Below are 19,928 nucleotides of genomic sequence, written 5' to 3'. Positions count from 1 at the left end.
TACGTGTAATAATAAAGGAGTTATAATTTTTTAAAGAAATTTTTGTATGGAGCTGACCGGAAAAATGAGCATATCTCTGGAATCGCATGGTTGGCCGTTATATCCTCACACACTATTATAGTACTAATTATTACTCACATTTTGGTTTACACATTTAATTCATCAAAATTAAAAATATTTATTCTTTTTGTATTTGTTGCAAAAGTTTATGCTGTGGTTAAATGAGGTCTTTTTCATAATATTTTAATACCATAGGATCACATAATTATCCAAGTGCGAGTCGGACTCGCGCACGAAGGGTTCCGTACCATTATAGAGCAAAATTAGGCCATAAATTGTGTTTTTTCTTTGAGAGTCCCACTTAATTTTATATTTTAGTGTAATATTATAGTTAAATAATAAAGTACACATATAACTAAGGATTGTGTAAAAAATTCAAGAACCTATCTGTTGCCATTATTGATATCTAAGAGCAAAAAAGCCCAAAAAATCACGTTTGTTCTATGGGAGCCTCCCTTAAATATTAATTTTATTTTGTTTTTAGGGTTCCGTAGTCAACAAGGAACCCTTATAGTTTCGGTCTGTCCGTCCGTCTGTCCGGTCTGTCAGATCTGTCTGTCCGTCCGTCTGTCCGGTCTGTCAGGTCTCAGAGACTATAGGACCTACAAAGCTGTAATGGGGGCTACCGTTTTTTTGCTCATTAGATGGCACAACTGTCGACTAAGGTCCGAAGTATAGCTATTAAAGTCGACTTTATAATAATCTAGAATCCCATTTATTGATTTAATTAAATTTAAATAATATCTCCTTTACTTTTGCTATTTTATAATAACCATAAGGTTATTAAAAAATAGCAAATAGCAAAAATATACATTTATATTCTTAATTTCACTCTCAAAGCATTTACATTGATCGCTAAATAATACTTTTTGGGATAATTTTACGAAGGAGATCGCTTTTCAACAGGTAAATTGCATAAATAATAATTTATGTTACGAAAACCGCTAAAACTAGTACAAAACAGACGTTTTTGGATCTCGCGCGACACTAGCGCCTCTAGCGGAAAATTCACACACGGTAGCCCCATTTGGCATGAACGCACATATAAATGATGCCGACAAAATGGTACCTACAATGATATTCTACTTATACAGATCTGTTACGTCCATACTATTTTCCGGCTTAAATCTCTTCCGAACAATTTTCAAATTTAAAATTCCAAACATTGACAAATTTGACAGATAAGTGAAACAAAAGATACGAAAAACCATTTACATAAAAGAGACAGTTCTATTTTTAAACGTCGAATCGTATCGCTGTCTCTTTCTTCGCCTGAGCTATGACGAAAATTCGATTTTTTCCAGATTGTTCGAAAATATAATTGAAAATGTAAATAATCGAGGTATTTATTGCAATCAAGACATGTGGTAAGAGATTCCATGTGTTTTGTTTTCTTTTGAGTTATAATTGGTACATTTTCGAAACGCGCACGACGTCATTTTCAATTTATTTAGGTAAGACAAGACGCGGCACGCTCGTGACTGCGCTCGATGCAGACTAAACAACAGACGGCCCAATTGGGCCGTATTTGAATCTTCACAACGCGCGCGGTAGTAACATATCTGCTTTGAGTTTTCATCATAGGGTACCTACATGAAATCTTAAAAAAATATTTTTTATTGTCTTTAACTTCCCTACACATTAAGCGGGGATGTTTTTTTTTCGCGTCCACTCTATCGTATGGATAGATTTTTTAAAAATATTATGAATATTCATAGATTATTTTCCGATTTAGGGATCCGTTTGTGAAATATTAAGTTTTAAACTGGAAAAAAACGTAAAAGTCCTGTGTACCTTCTACCAGCTAAACGGTTTATTCTGGAAATGTAAAAAATTCAGAGAGAAAGAAGTTCTAAGAAGACTTCATAAGTTATTGAGTAATAGTCAACTAAGAATAATGTATTCGGCGAAGTATAAAGGAACTTTTCGTTCAAATTCCTTTGAAAGTAACTGATATGATATTTTTAGTATGTTATGATTGTACGTTCTTTGACCATACAAAAATTTTCAAAAACTAACGGTACTACGGAACCCTATATTGCGCGTGGCCCGACACGCACTTGGCCGGTTTTTCAGTATATATTGTTGTAACGGAAATAGATATTACATAATCTGCGTCCTGCGAAAAGTTCAACTATCTAGCTATATTACCGTTCCTGAGTTACAGCCTGGAGACAGACAGACGGATAGACGACGAAGTCTCAGTAATAGGGTCCCGTTTTTACCCTTTGGGTACGGAACACTAGTAAATAGTTTAAACGATCAACAACACTGTACTTAGCTTTCTTAATCATCTACTTATCAAGATTCATCTACTTATCAAGATTTCGAGCCAAGCGAAGCGCGCAAGGGCACTACGAGTACCTACCTTTTCTCGAAAGGTTTCGTCGTATTTTTGAACCCTCGTAACTTTGGTTTGAATAATGCTAGATAGTTGAAATTTTTAAGATATAATGACATGAAAAAAAAAAAAAATGTTTTATTTCTGAGTAGATTTTAAGAAAATACTTTCAGAATGTTAATATTAGCTACGGTGCCTACCACCGGTTCGGGAACTATCCCGGCGAGAAGAACCGGCGTAAGAAACTCGGTATAGTTATTAAATTCGCAAATTTTGAATATCGTAGCTATTATACTTTAGATTTTATAGGTGTCCAAAAATCCACAATTTGGTCACTGACTCACCGATCATCAAAACTGTTAGGGTACTTCCTGAAGTCTTAGAAAGCTGAAATTTGGTATGTAACAAAATATCGGAGTCGGAACCCTAAAAATGAACCAAAAGAAAAAACAACGTAAACCAGCTTACAAAAAGAAATGAAATCCCACCAAAACATTTTCATGTAAAAATGTTGCCAAGATGAGAACATAATATTATAGTTCGTCGTGTCAAAAAGTAGTGAGATCTCATGTAGAGCCAAGTTTCTAACCTTACATACTCAACCCTAAATCTAAAAACCTTAATTTTACCCTAAAGCACGGCAAAATTTTTGTTAATAATATTATAATGTGTCAGCCGCACGAGAAGAATCTAAAAACTCTACACATTAGTCAAAATCGGTGGCTTGGCCATTTTGTTATTCGCCAGTGCTTTGAACTTAATAGATACTAAACTGAACTAAAATACACAGTAATGATAAATGGCCAGGCCACCGATTTTGACTAATGTGTAGAGTTTATAGATTCTCCTTGTGCGGCTGACACATTATAATAATATTATCAAATATTTTGCCGTGCTTTAGGGTAAAAATAAGGTTTTTAGATTTAGGGTTGAGTATGTAAGGTTAGAAACTTGGCTCTACATGAGATCTCACTACTTTTTGACACGACGAACTATAATATTATGTTCTCATCTTGGCAACATTTTTACATGAAAATGTTTTTGGTGGGATTAATTATTCTACGTATAGTACGCGATAGTTTACTAGGTAACTAAAAAGAGTGAAATTATTATTTTTAACAAAAAATTAAAACCGACTTCCAAGGTAAAACAATAATAACATCCTTATAATATGAACTAAAAAGTATTAAATAATTTTTCCTATCTAATAGTGCCTTTTTCCGTATTCGGCTAAAACTCAACTATTTCTGTACTCAATCTTTATCATTTTGAAGTCGGTGCCAGTTACAAAAGTTTCAAATATTCTGGCAAACTGAAGATTCAGCTATATCTGGTACCGACTTCAAAATGATGAAGATTGAGTAAGGAATAGTTGAGTTTTAGCCGAATACGGAAAAAGGCACTATTAGATAGGAAAAATTATTTAATACTTTTTAGTTCATATTATAAGGATGTTATTATTGTTTTACCTTGGAAGTCGGTTTTAATTTTTTGTTAAAAATAATAATTGATTATTATGTAATAAGATTAGACAAACAATATTTTGTTTCAGATACTGATTTATTAACCAAAGGATCGTAAAGAAACAGAGAAATGATACTCTTAAATATAACAGATTTTTTTATTTGTACTACTGTGTAGACTAGGTTTAAGAAATCCTATTTTGTTACCAGAATTATATTTTGGTTACTGGGTTACTGTCCCATAAAAGCGGGCGCATATTTCTTTAATTTTTTAAATATTTTATTAGGACAATATTATGTTTTTGTGATGAAGACAAAAATAAATAAATAAATAAATCTATGGACGCTTCACACCACGTCAGTCTGGCCCCGTGGCAAGTACCTGATGGACTTGTGTTACAGGTACCAGACAACGGAAACATATTTAATACTTTTATACTATACATATATTTAAGATTTTTATTATATGATACACATATTTAATACACATCCATGACCCAGGAACTTTGAAAACTTTTTGTTCCGTCGGCGGGATTCGAACCCGCAACCCCCGGCTTGAGCTACCAACGCGCTCACCACTGAGCCACAGAGGTCGTCAATACTTCGTTTTTGCATTATATGTGTATAAAAAAATTATACAAGATAAAATAGACTCAAAATTGTAAAGATGAGAAAGAGTAGTAGTAGAGAAGAGGCCGAATAGTAACGTAAAGGAAACATTACCGCCTATATTTTAAGATTTTACTGTTAAAAATAGACAGATTTCTAATAACACAATTCAACATTGAATTTACATAATGTAGTAAAGGTAACAAAATAGGAAATTTTCTGCACCTCGGGTTTGTTTCAATAGATTTTGCTATTTATTAACATTTTATATCTGAAAACAACCCATATTCCAAATTTTGTAGACATTTACCCATATCTTAAAATAAAAAAATCGGTAATATTTAAACATTTATATTTTATCACATTTTCTAAAAAATGGTACAATTTTTTTGAGAAACGCTCTTTGTCATAGAACTCAGTATTATAGCTGGTACCGTCTTCAAAACAATGAAGATTGTGTACAGAAATAGTTGAGGTTTAGGAGAATTATGCCTAAGGCACTTCAAAGAGTAAGAATTATTATTTAATACTTTTTTGTTCATTATAAATTATTATTGTTTTTACCCTGGAAGTCGGTTTTAATTTTTTGTTAAAAATAATAATAAGTTATGTCGTTTGAAAACTTCCCGTGATCATTGAAAAAAAAACCATATGGGATTTTAATATCCATGTTTTTGGATTTCAAAAACAAAATAAATTTTTAGGTTGGTCGAATAGTCTTATTGTATCGTCTATTCAAAGGTGACAAGTCGGTTGTGAAAATGGAAATGGTAAAGGAAAATTTGTGTACGATAATTTTTTACAACTTATGAAGGGGATTATCGCGACTTTAGCGTATCGAGGAGATCACTTCTGTATTTAGTGATGCAGCACCATGTCTTAGGATTATAGAACGCTGGTATTTAGAAGTTTAAAGTGGAAACCCTAGCCTCGGTGACCAGCCACGTGAAGGTCGTCCAAAAACCGTCATAACGCAAGAGAACATCGAAGACGTTCGGCAGCTTATGCTCGAAAACAGTCATGTGATATACCGTGAAATAGAGGCATCCGTGGACATTTCAGGGAATTTCGAAAAAACAATTTAAGGCGTCGAATGATGCTGACCATGACAATGCATGTTCGCACATCACCGGTCACCGGTCAAAAAGGTCAAAAAGATGTATTTGTGAACCCAAAACGTTAAAATTTTAGATTCATTCTCCTTACAGTCCTGACTTGAGCCCTAAGGATTTTATTACAATTCACAAAATTAAGCAAAGTCTTCGTGGTTTACGTTTAAGCTCACCTGAAGAAGCTGTTTACGTGTACAAATCGGCCATTTTAACTACCCCACTTCGGAGTGAAATCAATGTTTTAAAAACTGGTTTGAACGCATGCAATTGCATATTAAATATCGAAAAAGAATTCTTAAAAACACAATAAATGGTGATAATCTATTAGATTGTCAGTATCATCATAATATTAATACGCGAACGAAAAACTTTGTAACCCTTTTTACGAAAAATGGGGAAACGTAGGTGCATGAAATTTTGCACAGTTATAGTTTATATGGTGAAGGAGTGCATCGAACTAATATTATTTTGAAATTATGCTTTTATCATACATTTTTTAAGTCCCGACACCGGTGTCCGATCCTTTAATGTCGTGATCTATGGCATATTTTATCGACGAATTGGCCCTCAATTTTTTTTTCTCTCTCATGGTTGTTGTGTGTGTGTGTGTGTAAGTGAATTATCACGCTAAGACTAATACGACCGAAGAAACTCAGAAAAATGTGGGTAAACGGGGGAAATATTAGAAAGGGTTTATCTCACGAACTAGTGGAGCAATTTTATGGCAATATTTGGCACAGATATTGAGTAGAACACGTGAAGGGTGTAGGGGCAAAAGCTATTTTTTATGGGAAAATGTACGGTTTCCGTAAAATTCCTAATTTACGCGGGGCATCTAGTGGATTATAGACTATGAACAGAAATAGATGAGATTTAGACGAATTCTGAAGGCACTATTAAAGAGTAAGAATTATTTAATATGTTTATGTTCATATTATTATTGTTTTTACCTTGGAAGTCGTTTTTAATTTTTTGTTAAAAATAATAATACTCACTATAGTTCATTATAAGAGAATAAAAATATGTGAAATGAGAATATTTTAAAATATCCCATTTACAGATCTACTAACTTAAGATAATACTTACTGTTGGGATGAAACATTTCACAGACAAATTGCATTTTAGGTGGACTCAGGGGGTAATCTGGGGGGAACACTAACTTTGCAGGGAATATGCCGCCTTCAAAACATGTTCCCTCGGGCCCTCTGAAATGCAAGTAAAGTGGATGTAGTAACCATTTAACAAAATGCATTGCTTGTAGCAAAAATCACACAGACATAACTAGGGCAAGACATTTGTACAAGCTTCAAATATTAAAACATAATATTATGGTAATAATATGATATTTTAATTATATGTAAAGTATATTTTAGTATCTTTTATTAATTAAATAATATTTCCGTTGTCTGGTACCTGTAACACAAGTCCGTCAGGTACTTAGCACGGGGCCAGGCTGACGTGGTGTGTAGCGTCCATATATATTATTATTCTAAATTATATTACTAGCTGTCCCGGCAAACGTTTCTTTGCTTTATAAAGTATTTCGCCCATATTATTTTATTGAAGTGACTAAATAAGTATGTCACCATTGCAACGTCCATCGCCATCCTCGAGTTGTAATAATTTACTATTATTTATTCAACAAATGCACTTTTCAATATAAAAACCGGCCAAGTGCGAGTTGGACTCGCCCATGAAGGGTTCCGCAGTAACAATAAGGTTTATTTTTTATGAAATTAAAAGGTTTTTGATTTATTTTTATGTTTCAGTTGATTTAATGAAAGTTAATTTAAGGTTTACCATTTATGATGTATAAAAAAAACTACTAGCTAGATCTCGTTCAAACTAATTTTCGTTGGTAGTTATTATAGTAATGTATATTATATATTTTTTTAGACTTATGGTGCCCCTACTTTTGAAGTTAGAGGGGGGAGGGGGGGAAACACATTTTACCACTTTGGAAGAGTCTCTCTCGCAAACTATTCAGGTTAGAAAAAAATTAAATAAGAAACTTCAATATGATTTTTAAAGACCTATCCATAGATTAAATATGTGTGCTCAGAATCAATACCAAATATCACAGAAGAAGAAGTAAGAAAGGCTTTACGTGATATGCCCTACAATCGAAGCCCTGGAGAGGATGGCATAACTACTGAAGTACTTAAAATCGGGTCACCTATTTTACTACCACATTTAACGAAAATTTTTAACTCAATACTTAAATCCGGTAAACTTCCAAGCAAGATGTGTAGTTCTAATATAGTACTGCTTCATAAAAAAGGAGACAAAAGTAGTATAAGCAACTATCGACCAGTCAATCTACCATCTGTATAAAACATTTATTAAAATAATATTAAACCGCATTGACCACAAATTTGATATAAAACAGCCAGCAGAGCAAGCCGGATTCCGTCATAGTTTTCTCTACCACTGATCACCTTCAGACTATTAACCAACTTCTAGAAAAACACACTGAATCCAATTGAAAACCCCTTTATTTAGCCTTTGTAGATTTTACTAAAACATTTGACAGTATAAAACATTCCGCAATTTTTTCATCTTTAAACAACCAAAAAATAGACCCTACATATTATATAGAGCTTCTCCAAATAATCTATGATAATAGCACCGCCGACATTAAACTTAGTACCACCGGTCCTAAGTTCAAAATTCTTAAAGGAGTGAAACAGGGAGACCCACTTTATCCGAAATTATTTTGCTGTGTCCTTGAAGAAATTTTCCGAAAACTGGATAACCAGTGGTCAGAGAATGGCATCGAAATTAATAAGAAAAGGCTGACCAATCTCCGCTTTGCCGACGACATAGTCCTTTTTGCTCCTACAGCCGCAGATCTCCAAGTTATGCTCCAAGACCTCAGCACTGCAAGCCTCGAGGTGGGACTTACAATGAACGACCAACAGCACGAGACGTAGGGTCGTGGTAGACGAGCAAGAAATACACTATGTCGACGAATACATCTACTTGGGCCAGTTAGTTTCTTTTGACAATAGACCAGGAAAGGAAGTCGATCGCCGAATCGAAAACGTCTGGAAGAGCTACTGGTCCATGAAGAAGCTGATGAAGGGAGAGCTACCAATCTCCCTGAAGCACAGGCTCGTCGACATGTGTATTCTGCCCGTCCTAACCTACGGTGCGCAAACTTGGTCATTGACCGATTTACAAAAGTCCCAACTCGGGGTTTGCCAAAGAGCAATGGAGAGCAGTATGTTGGGAGTAAGTCTTCTGGACAAAATAAAGAACACAATACTGCGCTCACAAACAAAAATCACGGACGTAGGAGTTAAGGCGGCTAAGCTAAAGTGGGATTGAGCTGGCCACGTTAGCCGTATGCATCCCGACCGCTGGGCAAAAATATCGACAGAGTGGGTACCCGAAGATGGAAGACGCAACCGTGGCCGGCCTCGGAAAAGATGGCGCGATGAGCTGGAGGCGTACCAGCCGGGCTGGCCAACGGTGGCGCTGGAGCGAGACAAGTGGAAGACCCTGGGGGAGGCCTTTGCCCAGCAGTGGGATAGCATAGACTAACAAAAAAAATCCATAGATACCCCACACGCATAGGTTAGATGAAAATTTTTGTTGTTGGTTTAAGGTTTATCATTTATGACGTATAAAAAAAACTACTTGCTAGATCTCGTTCAAACATCATATATTTTTTTTAGAATTATCATGCCCCTACTTTAGAAATTAGAGGGGGGGTGACACACATTTTACCACTTTGGAAGAGTCTGTCTCGCAAACTATTCAGGTTAGAAAAAAATTATATTAGAAACCTCAATATGATTTTTCAAGACCTATCCATAGATACCCCACACGTATAGCTTAGATGAAAAAAAATTTTTTTTGATTCAGTTGTACCTATGGGACCCCTAAAATATTTAATAATTTTTCCATTTTTGTATCAAAATCTTAATGCGGTTCACAGACTACATCTACTTACTAAGTTTCAATAGTATAGCTCATATAGTTTCGGAGAAAAGTGGCTGTGACATACGGACAGACGGACAGACAGACAGACGTCATGACGAATCTATAAGGGTTCTGTTTGTTGCCATTTGGCTACGGAACCCTTAAAAGTACCCAGTAGCCGATTCTCAGATGCACTGAATATGCATATAAAATTGGGTTAAAGTCAGTAAAGCCGTTTCGGAGGAGTACGCTATCTAACATTGTGACACGAGAATTTTATATATTAGAAGAAGATATTAAGTATATAAATTCTGAATGAAAATCAAGACTATAGCGTATTAGCTTTTAAAACTAAGTATAGTTATTTTGTATTGATAACTGTTAGTCTAAGAGCCTGTGGGAGATCGACCTTCACCGATCTGACAACCAGATGAGACATATTTTTTATCAAATATAATTTATAAACAAATATATGCCTATAATTACTTGCCTGGGCCTTTACGAGTATAAGTGCTCATGGCTATTTTTAATTAAATCGTTTTTAGGGTTCCGTACCTCAAAAGGAAAAAACGGAACCCTTATAGGATCACTTTGTTGTCCGTCTGTCCGTCCGTCCGTCTGTCAAGACCCTTTTTCTCAGGAACGCGTGGAGGTATGAAGCTGAAATTTATATCAATTACTCAAGTCTACTGTCCCTTGAAGCTGTGAAAAAATCAAACTTCTAAGCCAACGCAATCAAAAGATACAGCCGTTTATGCCGCAAATTTTCGACACTTGCAAGGGAATCAAAACCTACAGGGTGCTTCCCGTGAACTCAGAATCTTGAAATTTGGTACGAAGCAACGTCTTATAGCATAGATAAAGGAAAAATTACGAAAACCATAAATTTTTAGTTACATCACATAATATATTTTTTTTTAATAATTTTAAACTTACTACCCATTTCCTCATAAACGCGTAGAGGTATTAAATTGAAATTCATACCAAATACTCAAGTCTATAATACCTTTAAGCTGTAACAAAATCAAACTTCTATGTCAACGCAATCAAAAGAAACAGCAATTTAAGCTGCATATTTTGAAACTCGCAAGTACTCGCAAGGGAATCAAAACCTAAAGGGTACTTCCAGTCGACCTAGAATCTTGAAATTTGGCATGAAGCAACATTTTATAGCACACATAAAGGAAAAATTCCGAAAACCTTAAATTTTTAGTTACATTACAAAATATATATTTTTAGGGTTCCGTACCTCAAAAGGAAAAAAACCGGCCAAGTGCGAGTCGGACTCGCGCACCGAGGGTTCCGTACAAACCTGCAAGGTTTACAAAGTTCGTTCATTACGACAATCGAGTCATAACTATGGTATTTTTATTGCAAAATGAAATTCATAACATTACAATGGGGAAAGATGGAGGAGCATAAATTTAAGACAAAGATCTCTTTATCGTTTAAGTAATCCTTTATTTTATATTAACACATATCATTTATCTATAATATAACTGAAACACTTATACTAGCCTTGCAGCAGACTTGCGAAAGTTCTTTTATTAAAGTTATTTATTTACTAAGTTTTTTAGTCACTATTTAGAAATCTGGTTCAAAAATATTAATTAAGTATTAAATTTGAACCAGACCTGTAAATGGTGACTGAAAAAGTTATGAATAGTACCACATTGAACATTGAAGTTCGAAAAAACGTTATCAATAGTTGTACAACTTCGTGTAGTGCTACTGTTTATTAACGGAAACATGTTTATGGATGAAAAATATGTGGAAATTCCATTTTGGGGATTCATTCTAAAATCTATATTGAATAGTATAATAACTCGCGGTCATTGCTGTAACTACAATTATGTTTACAATCACAATTTTTTTGGTGGTATAACTACTTAAAATTTTAAGCTTTTCGGAATTTTTCTGTTACCTGTGCTGTAAGCTATTGCTTCTTACCAAATTTCGAGATTCTATGTCAACGGGAAGTGGTCTTTAGGTTTTAATTCCCTTGCGTGTAGTTGCGAGTTTCAAAATATGCGGTATCAATGGTTGTACTTTTGCGTTTCGCGTTTTTGCGTTGACTTAGAATTTTTTTTTTTCACGGGTTAAAGGCAATTAGATCTAAGTATTTGATATGAATTTCAACTTGATAGCTCTACGCGTTCATGAGGAAAAAAGTAATAAGTTTATATTTATTAAAAAATATATATTTTGTAATGTAACTAAAAATTTAAGGTTTTCGGAATTTTTCCTTTATGTGTGCTATAAAACGTTGCTTCATGCCAAATTTCAAGATTCTAGGTCGACTGGAAGTACCCTTTAGGTTTTGATTCCCTTGCGAGTACTTGCGAGTTTCAAAATATGCAGCTTAAATTGCTGTTTCTTTTGATTGCGTTGACATAGAAGTTTGATTTTGTTACAGCTTAAAGGTATTATAGACTTGAGTATTTGGTATGAATTTCAATTTAATACCTCTACGCGTTTATGAGGAAATGGGTAGTAAGTTTAAAATTATTAAAAAAAAATATATTATGTGATGTAACTAAAAATTTATGGTTTTCGTAATTTTTCCTTTATCTATGCTATAAGACGTTGCTTCGTACCAAATTTCAAGATTTTGAGTTCACGGGAAGCACCCTGTAGGTTTTGATTCCCTTGCAAGTGTCGAAAATTTGCGGCATAAACGGCTGTATCTTTTGATTGCGTTGGCTTAGAAGTTTGATTTTTTCACAGCTTCAAGGGACAGTAGACTTGAGTAATTGATATAAATTTCAGCTTCATACCTCCACGCGTTCCTGAGAAAAAGGGTCTTGACAGACGGACGGACGGACAGACGGACAACAAAGTGATCCTATAAGGGTTCCGTTTTTTCCTTTTGAGGTACGGAACCCTAATAGGATCACTTTGTTGTCCGTCTGTCCGTCCGTCCGTCTGTCAAGACCCTTTTTCTCAGGAACGCGTGGAGGTATGAAGCTGAAATTTATATCAATTACTCAGGTCTACTGTCCCTTGAAGCTGTGAAAAAATCAAACTTCTAAGCCAACGCAATCAAAAGATACAGCCGTTTATGCCGCAAATTTTCGACACTTGCAAGGGAATCAAAACCTACAGGGTGCTTCCCGTGAACTCAGAATCTTGAAATTTGGTACGAAGCAACGTCTTATAGCATAGATAAAGGAAAAATTACGAAAACCATAAATTTTTAGTTACATCACATAATATATTTTTTTTAATAATTTTAAACTTACTACCCATTTCCTCATAAACGCGTAGAGGTATTAAATTGAAATTCATACCAAATACTCAGGTCTATAATACCTTTAAGCTGTCGGAACCCTCGGTGCGCGAGTCCGACTCGCACTTGGCCGGTTTTTTTTTCATCACTTTCATTCTGTTGATAACCAAATGAATTTAGGAACAAATATTATAATGACCACCAAAAAATGCACTGATACCCTAAACTTGTTTACCAAAAAAAAGATAATTAACACCAAAAAAATAAAGTCCAAAATTACAATACTACCAGCTATTTTAGTCATGATAACACCTCAAATTGTAATCAAATGCCAAATAAAGTAAATGATCACCAAATATAGTAAATGACCACCAAATATAGTAAATGATCACCAAATAAAGTAAACGATCACCAAATATAGTAAATGACCACCAAATATAGTAAATGATCACCAAATATAGTAAATTATCACCAAATATAGTAAATGATCACCAAATATAGTAAATATCACCAAATCCTTGTGAGCAAATCAATGCGATATTTCTGTCCAAATAAATCACTACGATTGACAAAAAAATTAAGCAAATTATTAACAAAATAATCGGTCAAGTGTGAGTCGGACATGGAGGGTTATAGAGCAAAATTAGACCTAAAATTGTATGTTTGTATGGGAGTCCCCTTTGAATTTTTATTTTATTTTAATATTATTATTAATTATTGAAGTAAACATATAACTAAGGCATTTGCAAAATATCAACGTGCCTACCGGTTGGCATTATTGATATCGAACAAAAAAGGCCAAAAAAATCACGTTTGTTGTATGGGATCCCCCCTTAAATAATAATTAATAACAACAAGTACTATAAACATAATAATAATAATTATTTTGTTTATAGTACTTGTTGTTATAGCGGCAACAGATATACACAAGCTGTGAAATTTTCAGAAGTCTAGCTGTAGCGATTCTTGAGATACAGCCTGGAGAAAGACAGACGGACGGACGGACGGATTCCATTAGGGTTCCATACCCAAAGGGTAAAAACAGGACTTTATTACTAAGTCTTCGATATCTGTCTGTCGGTCTGTCTGTCTTCTCATCTTTAATAGGATTGCTAAATGAAAATATATTTGGTTATCATTTTACATTAAAATGCTAACATATAATGTTGGTGATCATTTACTACTTTTGGTTTAAGAATGAATTATTTGGAGTCATTTTGCATAAATCGGATAGCGAGATAATAAATCTTTGGTGATCATTTTACATTAAAATGCGAGTATAACGTTGGTGATCATTTACTAATTTTGGTGATCATTTACTTATTTTGGTGATCATTTACTATTTTTGGTTTTAAGATGTTAAATCTTTGGTTATCATTTTACATTAAATTGGTGGTCTGTATTTTGGTGATTGTTTACTATTTTTGTCTGTGAAAAGTTACTATTTCTGGTGATCACTTAATTATAAGCCAATGAATTTTATTTCACTGTTAGTTTCTAACACACATAATATGTCTCAGTAGGCTTGCCTATTCATATCTGTGTATAGCCATACCTGGCAACAGATGTGAACAGGTAAGTCAATATAGGTATTATATCGAAAGTTATATCAAATTTTAGATTATTTTATTACAAAATCAGTCATATAGACTTGCCTGCAAAAAATCATACTTAAAGTACTGTTGCCTAGCTAAAAACTTTTACTGCCGCACTCAGAGTGGAACATTAATTATAATAATAATAATAATAAAAGCCTTTATTCGACAATCTTACAAACTAAATACAAAATAATAAATCAATTATTGACACCGGTTAAGAGATTGTCTTGCGTCGTCGCATAGGCCTCCCCTAAAGCCTGCCATTTCTGTCTGTCCTGTGTTAATCTTTTCCAATTGGTGCCCGCAATCTTTTTTATGTCATCTTCCCATCTAAGTCTTTGTCTTCCTCTTTTTCTTTTGTTATATCTTGGGCACCATTCTGTCACATCCCTTGTCCATTTATCTTTACTACTTCTCATCATATGACCTATCCATTTCCATTTTAGTTTTTTAATTGATACTGTTACATCATTCACTTTTGTCTGTGACCTTATTTTTTCTAGTTTTATTTTGTCTTTTATCTTGATATTAAGCATACTGCGTTCCATGCTACGTTGGCATGTTTCAACTTTTCGAAAATTTTGTTTTGTTAGACTCCACGTTTGACAGCCATAAGTGAGGACTGGAAGGATACAGGCATCGAAGATTTTTTTCTTTCCTTTAAGTGGTATTTCAGGATTTTTAAAAATTTCTATAAGAGACCAGTATCTTTTCCAGGCTAGTTGGATCCTGTTGTTGACTTCTTTTGATGATAGGTCTTCTGGCGAGATTATCTGTCCCAGGTATGTATATTCGTCTACATATTCTATTGGATTACCTTTTACTATGACAGGTATTCTGTTGGAGTTAGTCATCAGTTTGGTCTTTGTGGGGTTCAAATGGAGCCCGGCCTTCATGCTTGCTTTTACCAGCTCCTCCAGCATTTCTTGCAAGCTTACTGGGTCTGTGGTGATCAATATTAAGTCGTCGGCGAATCTTAGATGATTTAGATGTACTCCATTGATATTAAGTCCATATCTGTTCCAATCTAGTTGTCTGAATATTTTTTCCAAAACTGCTGAAAAGAGTTTAGGAGATAGTGGATCCCCTTGTCTTACTCCTTTTTCTATAGGGAAAAGCTCACCTGTTTTTTCGGTTTGTATTCTTGCTTTCATATTCTTATAAATATTTCTCATTATGTGTATATATTTACTTTCTACTCCTTGGGTGCTTAAGGCTTCCCATAATTGTGAATGTTTTAAAGAATCGAATGCCTTATTATAATCAACAAAAGCAAAGTAGTATTTGATGTTATACTCGGAACATTTTTGTATAATCAATCAAATCAATTGTAGAGAAGTCACTGCGAAATCCCGCTTGCTCTTTTGGCTGGTTTTCATCCAGTATTTTTGTTATTCGATTAAGTAGAATTTTGGAAAATATTTTGTAAAGGTTAGACATGAGGCTAATTGGTATATAGTTCGCAATGTCGTGTTTGTTTCCTTTTTTGTATAATAATATAATAGTTGAAGTTGTCCATTGACTTGGTAAATATTCTGTTTGCAGGATTTCATTAAATAATTTCGCTAATATTTCTGCTAATATATCGCATGTTCCCAATAAAAGTTCATTTGATATAGCATCATCACCGGGGGCTTTGCCTTTCTTTTGCGTTTGAATAGCCTTCATAACTTCCTCTTTCATTATGATTGGAATATCTTGATGTTCAATTTTATTTTCTTTGTCTTGGATATAATCTTCTGATGGTGCTTCATCACTGTACAGTTCTTGAAAATATTCTGTAGCTACTTTTAATTTTTCCAATCTTCCTGTGTGTTTTTTATTATTCTTAAAATGTTTAATGCTCTCTATCCAAGTTCTACTTTCTCTTAGTTCTTTCCATGCTTTTCTTACTCCTGATCTTTCGATGTGGCAGTTTATTGTGTTGTTCCTTAGATTTTGTCTATGTTTTCTGATTTGTCTATTTATTTCTTTGCTGATTTTTTCTATTTCTTTTTTGTTCTTGAGTCTGTCCTTGAATAAATTTCTTCTGTAACTAATTAGCATTCTGGCTTCATTTCCTATTTTGTCTGATGTAGTTTTAATTAGCTTCATATTCTTTTCTACTTCTTTTAGATCTGTTTCTAAAGCGTCGTATTTGTCTTGGATATTATTAATATTAATTACAGTATTTAACCTCTCTTTAAGAGAATCCAAAATCGTTTTTGGAAGAGGTAGTATTATAAGTTTTTTATTGTGTTGAATGTGTCGCTTGCTTTTTTTTTTGGTGTATTCACATATAACTGCCCTCTCAGCATTCGATGGTCAGTGCTGTAGTTTAGTTGATTTACAACGTCAATGTTTGAGAACAATGCGGACTTGTTTGTAAGTATGTAGTCTATTTCGTTGCGGGTCTTGCCATCAGGAGATATCCATGTCCATTTCTTGCTGTATCTTTTTTTGAAATAACTGTTCATAACTTTTAACCTGTTTTCCACTGCAAAGTTTATTACGCTGCTCGTTGTCATTTCTTTTACCCGTCGAAAAAGGTCCAAGTACGCCATCTTCGTTTCTCTTTCTTTTTCCTATCTGACTGTTAAAATCTCCAAGTATAATAACTGTGTTATTTAGTGTTGGCATAACTTGATTAAGTTTATTATAGAATTCATCTTTAGTTTCGCTTAATGCAACTAAGCTTCCGTTGGAGCGTAAACTTGGACTATCGATATGGGTTTTACATGTCCGGGCAGTTTAATATTCAATATAGCTATTCTTTCTGATATTCCCCGTAATTCCAATATCTGATTTTTCAGACATTTTTTAATTATAAAACCAACACCGAGTGAACCAGTTTTTTCGTTCATATGGTATAAAATGTAATTGTCATATTCCATAATTTTTTCCCTCTGCTCTTCTCACATCGCTTAGGCCTATAATATCCCGTTTTAATGTGTCCAGAGCACTCTCAAATTCCATTAATGTTTCTTCGGTTTTCAAGGACCGTACATTGATTGTTGCTATATTTACTTTTTGCTTATTTCTTATGTTATATGTATTTTTTTCTGAAATCTGGTGTGGTAATAGTGTTGTATTTTTATTTTTACTTGTTGTCTTTGCATTCTTTATCTTTGTCCTGGCAAGCTTTTAGGGGTTGTGATCTATTACCCCTCGGTGAACAGCCGTATTTGGGATCTGCAAAATATTTGTTGTTGAATTTGCTGTACTGTTTTTATGTTTTGATTTCTCGTTTCCGATGTCGGCATAAATCTATAATTTTTGTTTATCTGACATTGAAAAGGACCGTGACCTCATGTAGGCAAATGCATCTGTTTTGTGCAACTTTGGTGGTGCTGTCATTTCAGTCGAATATTGATTGGGACGTGTTGGTGTGTTTATGTTTACTGGTGACATTGAAGAATCTCTTTTCCTTTTTTCGGCCTCGGACTTTTCTTTTATTATAATCTTGTTGTTTTTAATGTAGGCTATGTTACCATTTTCTCGTTCTAATTTTAGCTGTTTTTGCAGACATTTTCTTTGTTCTATTCTCTCTTTTGAAAGATCTTCTGTTATATAGGCATGTTGTGGCATACTTGTCTTGTTTTTCAAAACTTTGAATTAATTACTTAATTGTAATTAATTCAAAATTTTGACATAAGCATAATAATTAATTAAAAATAGCCATGAGCACTTTTTGATAGGATTTTTGATTCTAGTAGACTTATTTGTTTATAAATTATATTTGATAAAAAGTACGTCTCATCTGGTAATCAGATCGGTGAAGGTCGATCTTCCACGGTCTCCTCTACTATGTTGGGCCGACCGATTTTGTCTCGTCATATCTATGAAGTGTTTTCAAAAGCAATAAGGACACATCATAATTTTGTTTTATTGTGTTTGATGATATTGATACAATTTGTTGTTTATTCCTCCCATTTATCAGTAAAGGCTAGAAGCTATATTTTATTACGCTAAGGGCCTGTTTCACCACTTTCTGATAAAGTGCCTAATATTGCTATTCACAACTTTTTTGACAGATTCTCCATACTTGATCTGTCAAGTTAATTGGTGGATAGCCTTATCAGGAAGTGGTGAAATAGGCCCTAAGACTAATGGAAACGAAGAAATAGAGGAAAATGTGGAAAGAATGGGGAAAATTATTTGAAAGGGCTTATTTGAAGCGCTAATCTCAGGAACTACTGGTCTGATTTGAAAATTTCTTTCAGTGTTAGATAGCCAATATATCGAGAAAGGTTATATTTTATCACGCTAGGACTAATAGGAGCGAAGAAATAGGGGAAAATGTGGAAAAAAACGGGGGAAATTATTTGAAAGGGCTTATCTCACGGACTACTGGAGCAATTTTTCTGTTATTTGGCACAGATAAGAAGTAGACCACGTGAAGGATCATAGGCTATTTTTTGTGGACTAATTTATCTGTGAAATATCTAATTTACGCGGGCGAAGGTGCGCGGAACGTTATATTTCGCGTGGTCACGACATCACGCGTAAACGGCTGGACGCATTTTGCTGAAATTTGGTATAAAGATACTTTGAGTCCCAGAAAAGAACATAGGATACATTTTGTCCCGGAAAAATGTAAGGTTACTGCACAATACCTAGTCTTGCCATAAATACTGACACAAAGAAAAATATTTTTTTTTTCTATTGCAAATAAATTTTATTGCTTTTACAGTGTATTAGTTTAATACATAAATATAAAACAATTTAAAATATTAAAATTATTCAAATTGGCCTTCATTGGCTACAATAACGTCCTTTGAACATTGTGGCCAGTTATCATTAGAAACACGGACTCTTTCCATGGGAAAATTCTTCACTGCCAGTCGAATGGATTGTTTTAGTGACTCCAAATTATCACGACATTTACAGCAAGCCATACTCTCCAAAACCGGCCAAAAATTATAATCCGGTGGATTAAGATCGGGACTAGACGACGACCAGTCTTCAGCTCTGATGAAGTCCGAAACGTTCGTTTCCAACCAAGACCAAACCGCCCGAGCTTTATGACCCGGCGCCGAGCCTTGTTGGAAGGACCATTCTTGATTATTAAACTTGATGTTGAACCTTAGAACTTCAAGCATAAATAAAACCATTTTGTTTGTTAAAATGTTGCTTAATTGTAAAAAAAATCTCATCCGTAAACAAAAATTTTTTGTGACCTCCCTTTGCGTACCGCTTCAGTAGTAGTTTAAATTTTACCACCCTTTCTTTTTTAAATTATCAGTTAGGAAATAACCAGTACGTCTCTTGTAGGCTGAAAGTCCTTAGTCATCATTTCAAATACATGACATGGTTCTAGGTGCTATCTTTATCTCGTGAGATAAAATCTTTTACTTTCGAACCGATTTTTTTTCAAATTCTTTCCCTTACTGCTTTAACCACCTTTTTCGTACGAACACTGCGTGTCGGCCAGATCTTTTTCTGCCACAAGCAGAGGAGGTCTCATTGTACTTATTAATGGCCCGGTACACAAACATATTTTTACTAATACCAAGCGTATGGAGAGTTTTAAAAATGACATTGGACTCCACACCTACTTTGTGTGATGCAATCACAGCGATTTAGTTCTTTTGATCACCCCACTCCATT

General features: G+C 34.2%; 1 protein-coding gene and 1 long non-coding RNA gene across 3 annotated transcripts in view; both read right to left on the bottom strand.

Annotated features, from left to right (window-relative positions):
* The window catches only part of LOC121738669 (ubiquitin-conjugating enzyme E2 G2), a 45,860-nt gene that overhangs the window by 5,694 nt on the left and 20,238 nt on the right, over window positions 1-19,928 (bottom strand). For both annotated transcript variants that reach the window (XM_042130883.1, XM_042130882.1), the window contains exon 3: window positions 6,672-6,790. In XM_042130883.1, the coding sequence (XP_041986817.1) occupies window positions 6,672-6,790 (119 nt within the window). The remainder of the gene's footprint in view (window positions 1-6,671; window positions 6,791-19,928) is intronic.
* LOC121738670 lies at window positions 17,437-17,925 on the bottom strand. The gene is made up of 2 exons (XR_006037320.1): window positions 17,810-17,925; window positions 17,437-17,510 (listed from the first exon to the last, which is right to left on the bottom strand). It is a non-coding gene; the product is annotated as an uncharacterized LOC121738670 (long non-coding RNA).

The sequence above is a fragment of the Aricia agestis genome, chromosome Z (genome assembly GCF_905147365.1).
Source record: "Aricia agestis chromosome Z, ilAriAges1.1, whole genome shotgun sequence".
NCBI lineage: Eukaryota > Metazoa > Arthropoda > Insecta > Lepidoptera > Lycaenidae > Aricia > Aricia agestis.
The sequence above is the reverse complement of the archived record's forward strand: the minus strand, read 5'-3'. Positions and strand labels throughout refer to the sequence as shown.